Source organism: Nannospalax galili, unplaced genomic scaffold (genome assembly GCF_000622305.1).
Source record: "Nannospalax galili isolate Female #2095 unplaced genomic scaffold, S.galili_v1.0 scaffold1483, whole genome shotgun sequence".
Classification (NCBI taxonomy): Eukaryota; Metazoa; Chordata; class Mammalia; order Rodentia; family Spalacidae; genus Nannospalax; species Nannospalax galili.
This window is the reverse complement of record NW_008350011.1, coordinates 107426-121035: the sequence shown is the minus strand read 5'-3', so window position 1 is coordinate 121035 and position 13610 is coordinate 107426. Positions and strand designations below refer to the sequence as shown.

At 42.5% G+C, this 13610-nt stretch overlaps 1 protein-coding gene across 1 annotated transcript in view; it reads right to left on the bottom strand.

Annotated features, from left to right (window-relative positions):
• Positions 1-1005: 1005 nt before the first annotated feature.
• The window catches only part of Defb1 (defensin beta 1), a 13636-nt gene continuing 1031 nt past the window's right edge, over positions 1006-13610 (bottom strand). The window contains exon 2 of the mRNA XM_008847191.3: positions 1006-1238. Coding sequence (XP_008845413.1) covers positions 1090-1238 — 149 coding nt within the window. The 3' untranslated portion in view covers positions 1006-1089. The remainder of the gene's footprint in view (positions 1239-13610) is intronic.

Genomic DNA, 13610 nt, shown 5'->3' with positions numbered 1-13610 from the left:
CAGATCTGCCCGGGGATGTACCTGTATACTACTAAAAACCCATGTAGCTAATCTTTTCCTATTGTCAGTGGCTCAACACATCACTATGTGACCTGTGCTGCCAACCAGGAACAGAGGGTTATGTAACCTACCAGACCACTTGGCCATCCAACTACAGAGCACCTCATTATCAGTGCAAATGGTTTATCTGAAATCAGCAGTCCATGGGGGGGGCAAGGAACGTGGGTTCTTTCTCAGAGAGGAACTGTCCTGGTTTGTCACTTAGGTTTTCAGACTGAGGAGGAGATTGCATGCACCTAATTAAACCACTGTGTATGGACTGTGAGAAAGCCTAGGTGCAGTCAATACCATCTACAGTTTTGGTGGCAGATTAAGGAAACAAGAGTATCACGTATGCCATCAGGAGAAGAAAAAGATTTGTTGGGGGAAAACTCAATGTGACCTGCTTTTCTACACTCAATGGTGTTTGCAAAGACAACAGTAAAAAGGACCTGAAAAGCGGATGTGGCAGACTTCCGGCAGAACTTTATGATATGTATCTGGGATCTTAAATTGTGGCTGAATAAAATAAATGATATGTAGAAACCCAGGCTTTACCTCTGGCAGATGAGGCTTTGGGAGGATTAATTTATGGTTTTAAATGAGGTTCTGATACTAAGGCCCAAAGTCCCGTAGGAAGATGAGGCAGTGCTGGACCTGCAGGTGGAGCCTAACTGAGCAAACGGATGACACCCTGAAAGGGGAATCATTTTCTTTCAGGCCCCAGGAGGCTTGGCAGCCGTGTTCACTCTCCACAGTCCCTTGTGACCCATCTCCACTGGACACCTGTACTTTGGTGGTGAAATCAAGTAAAGGTGATATCACTCAGATCATGGTCCTCATTACTCAGGACAAGTCAGGCTTTGTGGATTTTACCACCTTCTGCTCCAGGCTCCATGACCTAGCCTACAATTATCTTGGCCTCTTCTAAACGGATACATAAGATTCATTTTGATCTGAAGTAGGTAGGCTTCAAAAAATGTTTCCTTTATTAAAATACTAATTTTACATCCTTCACTTGGTCTTCCGTGTTCCTTCTTCCAACCACCGTCAGCTCATACAGCAGTGGGGCTTGTCTGGTTTACAGGTGCCCAGGAGTCTGGTATTGGAAGGGCAACTGGAATGGAGACAGAATCCTCCATTTCTGAGGCATTGGTACTGTTCTGTTCTGCGTCCAAGACTTGTGAGAATACCAGGAGCTGTAAGAAGAGTACAGACGCCCATTAGACTTTTGGTTGTAATGCCAAAGATTTGGGGATATTTGGTAAATGCAAAACAGACAACTTGGTAAAGCACAAGGAAAAATTTCTCTTCCAAGCAATGGTCTACGGGACTGCTAATAAAATCACACTGGTGCAGAGGTCACTTGCCAAGGGTGAGCCTCAGGGTTCTGAGTGGTTTCTTTTGTTGAGAAAATTTCAGGTATACGGGGAGCTTGATATGCTCCCTAATGAAGTTACTGCTATGTCTTACTAACCCTGACTCAGTGTCCTCTGCTTCCAAAATGCTACTGGAAGTGCCACATCATGAGTTCACCAGGAACCACTTGGCCACCCACCTCTAGCTACACTGGTCCTTCTGACCTGAGTCTCCGTTTCCTATCTTCTCCAACACCATTTCCACCAAATCCTATAATCACTCCTTAATGTTAGGCTGAAACTGTGGTTACCCTCTGAATATTGTGAAAGTTTTTGAAATTGGAATTTATTCTGTCCTTAGAGTATCAAAGAATAACGTAATTCAAAAGTACCATAGGTCAGTCTTCAGCAGTATCCAGTGGGGAGTGATAAGAAGGGGAAAGGGGAACGTGAAGACCTGAAAGGGTTAAACGGGGAAGGGAACGGGAGGACAGGACAGACGAGGGAGCATAGGGAGAGGTAAGTAACACTAGGGCCATTAAAAAAAGCCACATGGGAGCCTACCACTATAGAAGCTTTGTACATACGTATACATCATAAAAAGAGATGAGAAGGAGTTATCCTATAACAGAGAGACATTGTCATTTCTAAAGCTCATAGGCTAAATAAAAAACAGCTCAATGCCAGGAATGGACTCCCTCTTTAGAAGCTGTTGACCAGGGATCCCATAGATGCTTAAATAATACTGGTCATTGCCCCTGCTCTTGATTACCCACAGGAACCGAATGACAAGACCCCATTGCTGAATATACCACACACGTGAGCTGTAGAGCAAACAAGGAGAAATCAAGTTGGTGCTGACTTCAGAGCCTCATCTCTACTGGCTAGAGTTCATTGTGCTGGAAGATTCTGTGGAAGCTACTGGAATGAAAAAACAATCATTACTGTTAACCAGCTGTGAATCCTGTGAACTAGAATAAAAATGGAACTGGCAAGATATGCCAGCAGCACAACAGTGGCACAAACAACATGGGAGTAACCAACCACTCCTTACTTAGATTTAAGGTCTGCTTCCTAGGATGGAATTAATATCTGATATTGATATCAGGCTTAAGAACCTGATGCTAAAGCAATCACAGGACGTAGGGTAGAGCCCAGTATTAGTTTTCTACTAAATAGTTATCGTATTTAACTGACTCTTAATAACTTATTGTTATGCCTATAGATTAATGCATCTCTTAGCTCTCACCAGAGAAGTTTCCTTATGCAATGGATGTTGATTAACACAGAAACCCACAACGGGCCAACACACAGAGAACAAGAGGTTGCAGAGTGCTTATCCTAAATAGAATGCCTATATCAAACTTTTCACCCAAGGCTCAGGGATCACTGCAGAAGAGGGGGCAAAAAAAATTGCAAGAGCCAGAGGTGGTGGATAACCACAAGGAAACAAAATTTTCCATACAGCTGCTCAGTTACTCATATGAACTCACAGCAATGGCGACAGAGTGCACAAGTCTCATGCAAGCTCAAACCAGAACTCCCAGCATAGACGTGGAGAAGTGTGTAAGAAACTTCAACCCCACCTAATAATTGTGGTAGCAGAAGACTGCTGGGAGGGAGAGAGACAGTCTCTTATAGGAATGGGACTCTTGGTAGGTTAACCAGGCTCCAGTAGATGGACACACAATGAAGGGCTTTCAGAGGCACACATTAGACCCTATAGCCTTGTTATATACATAATGGAGTGCATTAAATCAGGTGGGGGCAAGAAGGACAGGTGGGAATAGGGGAGGGTATGTAAATCCCACCAAATTATATTGTATGAAAAATCACAAAAATTCAATAAAAATATCACAAAAAAAGAATCAAACACTTTCAACTCAGTAAATGAGTAAAGAATGAAGGGGGAAAGGGAGCAAAGATTACTCAAAATAACCACCAAAACCTTAACAGAATTGTTAGAATTAATATAATCTGTCAAAGATAACCTAGATATAAATGGCCTTGATTTAATTAAAAGACACAGTGACCCATGGGGTAAAAACAGGACCCAGCTCTTAGTTGTTTCCAGAACCACACCTCACTGGCAAAGACACATGCAGATGGAAAGTGAAAGGATGGAAAATGATTTTCCAAGTAAATACAATAAAAACCGAGCAGGAGTAACTATCTTTACAGATGCCAATTATGCATCAAACAAAACGTGATCATTAGAAATGAAGAATGTCACTATATAGTTATAGAGGGAGTACTCTAAAACCAAGTAGGAGTAACTATCTTTATAGCTGACCTAGGATCCATCAAACAAAACATGATCATTAGAAATGAAGAATGCCACTGTGTACTTATGAAGGAGGCAATCTACCAAGAAGATGGAAAGACTGATATATGTGTCAGATGTTGGTGGGTCAAAATTCATAAAACAAACACGCTTGGACATAAAGGGACAGATATGTCAAGAGTCAGATTAGTGAATGACTTCAATACCTTTATGTCATCAACAGATCAATATCCCAATAAAAAGGCAAAGAAATTTCAGAGTAACTGTAGCACAGATCAAATAAACACAAGTGCATCTAATAGCACAAGAATACCCCCCAAAACTTTTAAGAAATAAAAACAATGCTGAAATATGTTTGTATTTTATCAGATCATAATAGAATAGAATTAGAAAGTAACAAAAGTAACATCAAGGAAAAGTGCAGAAAATATATAAGCACATGAATATATTGAAAAATATGCAGTTTGTTTTTGGAAAATCAGGAGACTGATGAAGAAATGGGGATAATAGTTAAAAACTTCTCAGAAGTAAATGAAGGTGAGACAGTACTTACTACCATCTGTGGGGTACAGCAAAGAAGTCCTTTCATAGCTGTGAGTGCAAGTTGTAATAACAGAAAGACCTGAAATAAGTAGCCTAATGATGCGCTTGGAGGTATTAGAAAAGAATCAGAATCTCAAATTAATAATAAATAAATGAATAATAGATGTCAGTCACAGATGAAAATAATAGACGGAAGCAGAGACGACAATACAAATGATCAGTGACACAAAGCATTGGTTCTTTGTAAAGGTAAGCAAGATAGACAATCCTTGGCCACAGTAACTAAAAGAGAGGGGAAAGCAAAGCCAATCCTGTTAGAGACGGCAGGGGTAATATCATAATAGGTAGTGCTGACATCTAGAGACACGCTACAGAATATTTGAAAATTTATATTGCAAAGAATTATATAGTCTGGAAAAAGTAAATGAGCTTTTCAACATGTTTGACCTATCAAAATTGTCCTGGGATGATCTAAACAACCTTATTAGACCCACATGTGCAATGTTGAAGCTTGAGTTTGTCTCCCAATATAGAAAGTGCAGTGCTGGAGTGATTCATTGTAGACGTCTACCAAGTATTAAAGAACTCGCATCAGTATTCCTCAGACTACTGCATAAAAGAATAAGGAATAGAACACTTCTGAATTCTCCAAAGTAGCTATTAACACAGCTTCAAACATGAAAAGAACAACAAAAACAACTGAACGCTATATAAAAATTTTCTTCGTGAACATACATTCGAATATACTAAATGCTTGCAAACTGAATTCACCAGCACAGTAAAAAGTTTATACTTCATGATCAAGTTGACTTGCTATACACATGTGAGAGTGGTTATTTATGTGCAAAATGATAAATGTAATGCACTACATGGATATAATCCATGGGAAAACATCTCATGAGCATGTCAACAGATGCAGAAAATGACTTTCACCAAGGTTAACATCCATTTCTGTTAAACACTGAAGAAACTAGAAATAAAATGATCATTTTGCCACGTAACAAGGTTTCTGTGTGGCAAGTGAATAGCCAACACTATGCTGAGTGGGGAGAAGCTGAAAGTATTTCCATTAAATTCAGGAAAGAGGCAACTGAATGTACTATCACCACTCTCATTCAGTGTAGTACGTACACTAGTTACTTTTCTCTGCTGTGATAAAATGCCGACAAAAGGAACTTAGAGGAGAGAAGGATTTATTTTGGCTTAGGGTTCCGGAGGAAGAGTCCATCATGGTAAGGAAGACTGAGGGAAAGCGTGGTTGCAGGAGTAGAAAGCTGATCACATTTAATTCATGTGCATCAAGCATATAGAGATAACAAGAAGTAAGAATTCAAAGTCCACTACCATGATGTAATTCATCCAGCAAAGCACTACCTCCTAAAGACCCCACAACCTCAACAAATAGTGCCACCAACAGGTTTCTAAATGTTCAAATACATAAGGCTATGAGAGACAGTTCTCATTCAACTTACAATATTCTGTCCCTGCCCCCTGCCCCAAGTTCTTGGTTGTATCATAATGCAAAATGCATTTAGTCCAACTTTGAAAGTCCTCATAACTTTTAACAGTCCCCAAACTCTTTGAAAGTCTAAAGTTTCTTTGAACACTCAAGGTAAATTCTTAGCTGTGACTCCTTGCAAGATAAAAATACAAATTATGTACTTCTAGCATACAATCACACAGAACACACATTACCATGCAAAGGTGAGGAATGGGAACAGAATGAGGAAAGACTGGACCAAAGCAAGATCAAAGCCCAACAGAGCAAACACCAAGTCCTGCAGCTCCATGTCTGGTAATGGCCTTCAGCTTCAATGGCCTTAGATGGCTCTGCCCCTCCAGATTTGATGCCCACAACATACATTTTATTCTTGGGCTCATTTCATTTCCTGTATGCATCCCTACTTGGCAGATATCTAACAGCTCAGGCATCTCCAATATCTCAGAATCTCCACTGCAACCCAGGCTTCACCATTGCAACTTTATACAATTACCTCTTAGGGACTCCTCACAGGGACTCCAACTGTACCAAATCTGCCTGGCCTCAGAGGATTTCCGAAGAACCCATCATGCTCATACTCTTGTATCTTTTGAGTCTCCAAAGCCAGTACCGTGTGGATGACAAAACCAAGCTTGGCTGCTAGCTTGGGATGGATCCTGGCACCCTTATTCCACAGTTGTAACATCTTCTGTACACAGAAGTTGGGGGGGTCCTATACACTTGCTTTCTAGGGGCAAGCAGCATGTTAGGTACTCTGTCACAAGTCAGAGACTGAGCCAGCTTGGATCGTGCCCTGAGGGCACATTTTCTAATGTTTTAGTGCAGAGCTGGAGGCTTCTCTTTGTTGGAACTAATCTGTGTGATTAAAGTCTCTTCATCAGCACTCAGCTTGACTGCGGTCTTAAGCCACCTACTGTGCTTTTCCTCTCCAAACTGCACATGATTTACTTCTTGCATCACTTGTTTTCATTGTAGAGCTACGTAGCATTAATTGATAATTACCAGAATAGCCTATTAAACTCTACCGACAGCATTCAATGGCTTTTCTAGTCCACAGCTCTAAAGTCTTCCATATTCCTCTAAAAATCAACATGGCTGAGTTCTTCACAGCGACAACCCCACTTTCCAAGTACCGATTTCAGCGTTAGTTACTTTTCTGTTGCTCTGATAGAACACCATGACCAAAAGCAAGTTATGGGAGACAAGCTTTATTTTGGCTTATGGGTTCAGAGGGATAGCATTCATCGTGGTGGAGAAGATGTAGCAAGAGTCAGAGAAGGTACTGCAGCCAGAGCCAGAAGCGCTGATCACATTTCATCCACATACAGGAAGCAGAGAGAAAACGGGAAGCATGGAGGAAGGCTGCAAGCTTTCAAACCACCCCCAGTAAAATACTTCCTCCAACAAGTGCCAGAACCCTCCCATAACCATAACCATTTCCTGAAGGTCCTGTAACACTCCCAACCAGTGCCAGCAACTGAACAACAATCTGTGATTTTACCTGAAGTCTGAAGACTAGGTAAATACCTCAGGTACTACTCAGTAATCCATAAATGTTAGAAAATTCTAGTCTATATATTTCCACATTAAATAGTTATGAACAGTGTATATCCAAACTAAGCTGCAAAAATAGAGCTAATTAAAAAAATAGAGCTAATTGTAAGAACTAGAAATGAACAAATAAACTGACTTTAAATCATTTCTAAAGTCCTTGAATCAAACCCAAGGAATATAGAATGGGAGATCATCATTAAAATGAAAATTAAACAGTCTTAAAAAGTATTGAATGGTGTCTCTCCTATGTGGGATGTGGATGCATGACGATAAAGGAGCTATTTTTGACGTGGAAGGTGAAGGGGTTGGAGGACTGGGGAGAGCAGCAGACAGGATGAGGACAAGCACATTACATGTGTGTATGGAAATGTCACAGTGGAACCAATTACTTTGCATAATTAGTAAGATTCAGTATTTTAATTACATTCTCTCATGTAGAACTAATCTAATCTATGACTTTTTATTGACCACTATACCTGTCTAAGTCCCAGCCTCTCACACTTGGACCTGAGGAGACCAGACTCCAGAAACCTCTCAAGTCTCACACCGTAAGGCTGTTCATTTCTCCCTTCTAGGTCGGCTGTTACATTTGTGGTTGTTCTTAGTCCTCCAAGAAATACATTGCTTTTCTCTAATTTTTGGACCAGGAAACTGAGGCCCAGAGAGATTAAATGAGCTGTCCATTATTCCATCACAACCAAACAGCATTCAGCCAAATTCTAAAACTTGTTTCTGCCATGTCATCACACAGGAAGATGGATGGGCATTCAAATGGATTTCAAGTAGCTGTGCAGAGTTTGAGTCTACCAACTAAAGTATCTACACACTAAATCAAACGGAGCAAGCAGGCCTGTATGCTCTGGCTTACGGTTTGTTTAGTTATCAACCATGAGGTCACAGTTCCAGCCCCACATTCAAAGTAGGTCAGAATTCCTCAGTGATGGAGCAGCCTAGAACTGTGGCTGTCTGCGTGGGTGACATTGTCCCCCTTGGAGATAATGTCACAGCCAAGCAGGTAGGATGATGGTTCATCTTTGCTGTCAACTCACTGGACTGAGAGTCACATCACATGGGGATACTTACTTCAATGAGTTTCATTTTTCTAGTAGTTATTTCTAAATCTTAACCCAGAAAATTTCAGAAATTATTAATTTATTCTTTCATGATTTAATAGTTGGGTAAAAAAAGATTCTAGTCACATTGATCCCTGCACTCCCACCCCATCACCTGGCATGGGACTTAGATCAAGCTAATTATCCACAAAAATCAGATAATGATAGAACATTCTGTGGGGTTCAGGCTTGGTGGGAGAGCAGGCTTATGCTAGTTTCTGTCCTGATCTGTAACTAAGACAGTGACTGCTCGATTACCACTCATCCTGTCTTGGTGCCATGTAAGTTCAGGATCTTTTCAAGTATCACAGTAGGTGCTGGGTGGAAAAATGGTAACGGTGATTCTTAACAGGAAAGGAAATAACATAGGCACCAAGGACCATGGAGGAACACAGAGGAGGGAGAAAGGAATGGTTTGTGCAGTGAGCACCGGGCAGGCTTGGTTTTCATCTCATCTACATAAAGTAAATCTGTACAGAGAATTGGCAGGACTGAACATGACCTAGCATGGGACAGATACTGGTGATTCAAGGGAGAGTGACCAAAAGTACTCCTGAAGAAGTTATGTTAAAAGACTGAGAATGACCTTTGGTCTTTATCTAAAAGATCTATGAAAATAAAATTTCTTAAATAGGCTTGGCAGAATTGGCAGTTGAGGGCCAGGGAGAGGGGACCTAAGAATGAGCTTGCACTGATCGGATTGCCGATGATGGGACTTCTTGTCCTCGGGGACCCTGCTTTGCTTTTGTTTTTGACTTGGGGTCTTACTATGTAGCCCCAGCTCACCTGCAACTTGCTATGCAGACCATTCCATGCTGGCCTTGATCTCACAGGGATCCACCTGCCTCTGTCCCCTGAGTGCTGTGATTAAAGGCATGTGCCACCAAACCCGGTGACTGCTCTTCTTTAAACCCACCCTGAATTCCATATGTGAAACTCTGATATGGTATGATGCAATTACAGGAAAATATGACATTTTTGAACATGCACAGGGAAAACTGAGGAGTTGCTGGTGAAGAGATAAATTTCTTAAGAGTAAAGAATCATCAGGATAAAGAGGATAGGACTGTCATAAGGACAAAAGTTTAGGGGAAATAAGGTCCCAACTCAACCATCTTCCCACCCAGATCAGCAGACAGAGCTGGCACACACCTGGAGAGAGGTCAAGGCCATGGAGTATGGAGAGCAGAGGATGTGGGATCTGGAGGAGAAACAGATGCTGGGGGACACCTGAGATTTCCTCAATAGTGACTGCAGACCCACACTGTGCACTTGGCAGTGGACAGGGACTGGAGGTCAATCATAAGAAGGGAAGTAGCTTTGCCAGAGCCGTTGACATTGAGAGAAAGTCCTTTTCCCTGACAGGGAAAAGGTGAATTTTGCCAGGGATCTGGGGAGGGGCCCCTGGAGGAAGTGGTTTCCTCACCTTGGAGTTGTTAAAATAAAGACTGCTGTCCACCGAGAGGTGAGCCATTTGGGCAGATACAGCAAGCAGAGGCTTGAGAAGAGAAACCTACCTACCAACCTGTTATCAAACTATCATGAAATCAACTATACTAGTCACTCCTGGAAGTCAGTAAGAAAACTGCAAACCAGCTCCATAATAAAACAGCTCAAGTTCTTTACTGAATTGATTTAGCTCATGAAGTTCCCATTCAGCATGAAACAAGCTGGTTCTGGGCACATCTGGTTAACTTCAAGGAACCTTGGATGCATTTTCTATTTACAGGCTTCTTGTGACTGGTGACTTCTGCAGGGTTTGGGGGAAGTGTGTAAAAAATACATGGCTGGGGATCTGAGAAGATGTGTGTCCTTGACTTCTGCAGGGTTTGGGGGAAGTGTGTAAAAAATTCATGGCTGGGAATATGAGAAGATGTGTGTCCTTCTCATGAACCCCTGAGTGATCTATTGAGAAGGCCTGGAGTAGGCCCTGTGTGGAAGAAATCCTGGGCATTCAGAGATGACACTACCAAACCGCTCCTTCAGTTATAAAGTCAATCCTGTGGCATTGTCCTGACTGTAGGTTTGAGGTTATCTGTTGAACACTATATCCTGCTAACCAGGAGCTCTTTCAAGCCAGGTGTGGAGGCTGTGTGGCTGGTGTCTGAGGTAATGAAATGTGTGGTTTCCAGATGGGATCTGGAGGCCATGGCAGATGGATTCCTATTACTGAAATCTTTTGTCAAGGGTCACAGAGGCAGAAAGAATTAGGACAATCAGGTTAGGGTGAAGGTTCCTGAGTGAGACACCCAAGTGTGAGGAAGAGAGGGTGGAGACTGGAACCACACAGTGTTAGTGCTGGGAGTCATTTGTCTGCTTTACGGTAGGAGATGGGCCCAGCCTAACAGGACTGTGTATGGAGCCTGCAGGGGAAGGTTGGAGGAGGTTGCACAGCTTTGAATGCCTGTATCAGTGGTTTGGATGAATGTTTTGTCCTGCAGGTTTGTGTTCAGAAGACAGGTACAGTTAGGACACGTAGCTTTGCTGGTAGGAATTTCTAGTGACTGCCTCTCCTCTCCTCTCTTGCTTACCTAGTCACCTCCGGACAATCCAAATGTCTTAAAAAGCCATTTTCCATTTTGTCCCTGTCCTAGCATACCTCAGATACGTGGCCTGTCCAATATGACATCATTTGATCTGTCCCTGACCATCCCTGGTGCTCATAGGTCTTAGGCCCTCTCCCCCAGTGTTTCCTCTCAGTCATCTGCCATACCCCATTCCCTAAGAGTCCCTGTGGGGCCATAGGGGAGCTGACACCTGGGATTGACCTCTTGACCTGCGTATTACCAGCCATGTGACTTAGGCCAAGTCATTTATCCATGTTACTCTTAGAAACGTTGTCCCTGACCATCCCTGGTGCTCATAGGTCTTAGGCCCTCTCCCCCAGTGTTTCCTCTCAGTCATCTGCCATACCCCATTCCCTAAGAGTCCCTGTGGGGCCATAGGGGAGCTGACACCTGGGATTGACCTCTTGACCTGCTTATTACCAGCCATGTGACTTAGGCCAAGTCATTTATCCATGTTACTTTTAGAAACGTCGTGAGGACTAAATTAAGGTATCTTATTGATTTCTTTCTCTCCATCTTTGGGCTTTCACAGGCACCTCTCCTCTCCCTGTCACATACAATGTCCTCAGACCCAGGCAGCTCAGAGTTCCTTGTCCAGGGACCTGACGGAAATGAGAGAGAGAGAGAGAGAGAGAGAGAGAGAGAGAGAGAGAGAGAGGTAGAGTCTGCAGTGTGGTGGGGTAGGGTTTTCTATGTAGAGGAGCATTCCCTGATCAGCTGTAGTCCACTGTGGCAAGTAAGAATGTTGCCCACCTGTCTTTTCAACCAAAGACAAAATCCTAAATTTTATGTGACATATCTGTTTCTCTTTCTTACCAGTTAATAAGGGTTGGTTTTTAAGCATCATGTCATTCAAAATGACTCTTTCTCCTCCTATCTCGGCTTCCTCAGAAAAGCATTTCCTGATGTGTCAAAACAGGGGACCCGTTGGTACAAGTTCTCCTGACTTTCCAAGAGCAGTTGTAGTTACTCATTGTACACGCTGTTTTTCCTGTTGCACTTGCTTCTAGAATGGAGGGTCTGGAGCTGTTGGAGGCCTGTGACTTCCTGGCTCTTCCCCATCCCAGGGTAGTATCTAGATACTGGCTGTTGTTCACTAAGTATTCTTTCAGTGGCAGTCTCTAGCTCCCTTGATTTCTAAAGGCCTCAGCTGGACTTGTTATGTTGACCTCATTCTGTATTCACAGACTGTTTTCCCAAGTTGATAGTGGGGAACACGTTTCTTTATCTGCTAGGAGGTAAAACTGCTCAACTAGATGATCTAGGTCTTGTGGAGTCCTAAGGACTAGTTGGGTGAGGCAAGGCTAAAGTACTCTACCAGAAAGGGAAGGCACTGATGAGGGCTCAGGGGAGCCAGGAAGTTAGGCCAGGATAGTAAAGCCTTCCAGAAATAGCCCGTGATCACCCCACGCAGTAAACCTCAGGTCAGCAGGCAGTGTAGGCCTGGGAGCAGCGACACCAACATCACACACATAAAGTGATAGATACAAGTACTAAATCTAACCACTTCACTTTGCATGCACCAAAACACCACTTTGTGTGCTGTGAATGCATACTGTTTTTTACCACCACCTGCATCTGAATCTAAATAGAGCAAAATGGGAAATCTCGAAATTCACATTTCAAAATCTAGGCCAAGAACATTCAAGGTCTACCTGCAGCTTGACTCTGGAGACTCCTGGGAACCTGTAAGTTCAAAGCAGAAGACACATGGGGGTTTACTTCTTCCTTCCTGTCCAGAACATAAGGGCCAAACCAGCATGCCAATCCCAAGGGGAAATAGTTTTACTAATCAACACCTTCCAAATGGAACTTTGCAGGATAGCAGGGGCTCCTCAGTGGTCCTGCATGGCCCTTGGGACCTCAGGGTCCTCTGAGCATTGTAATGTTGGCCTTGAGGTAAGCTGGGCCCTCCTCTTTGCTCTTTCCAGAGGGCTGGCTAGAGAATCCTTGCACTGGTAGCTTGTACAGACAGGCTATTTGTGTCTTAAGAGAACAGAGTACAGTGGCCCTACCCAGAAAATTCTAAGCGATCCAGGTAAGTGCTCCCGGATCCCACCTGAATTCTTATAATGAAGGATTGGAAAGTGTGGTTGGGCCTGACCACCCTGGAGAGACTGTCTTATTTCCATGGTTTGAATGAGTTGTCTAGCATCTGACTTAGTGACTAGACAAAAATAAGAAATCTTTACACTGTAAAATATACTTTTAAACTTCCTTGATTTAGGCCATGAGAATGAAATTTCTACTTCTTACTCAGTGATCCCCCCATACAATACCCCCCTCACACTCTTACACACACACTGAAACAGGTCTGAATGAAACAGCAAGTACTGTGCTGCCCACCATGTATGGGCATTTTCTAGATCTTAAAACACTGTACTTACTAAATTTATTTCTTTACCTCTCTAATAGGCCATGACTTCTCCATGAATAAACATGTTTTTAAAATGTACCTGGATACAGATTTCACAAGGGAAAATTGAGACATAACTATATTAAAGCAGATACCTCTAGGGGATAGCAAGAGAGCATGGAGAAAAATAAAATAGAAATTTCCAGAAAATTTCCCAGTTAAAATTCTGCTCCAGAACCCTCCTGATACAAATAAGGAAACTAAAGCTCTGAGATACAAGACTAACTCAAGGTTAT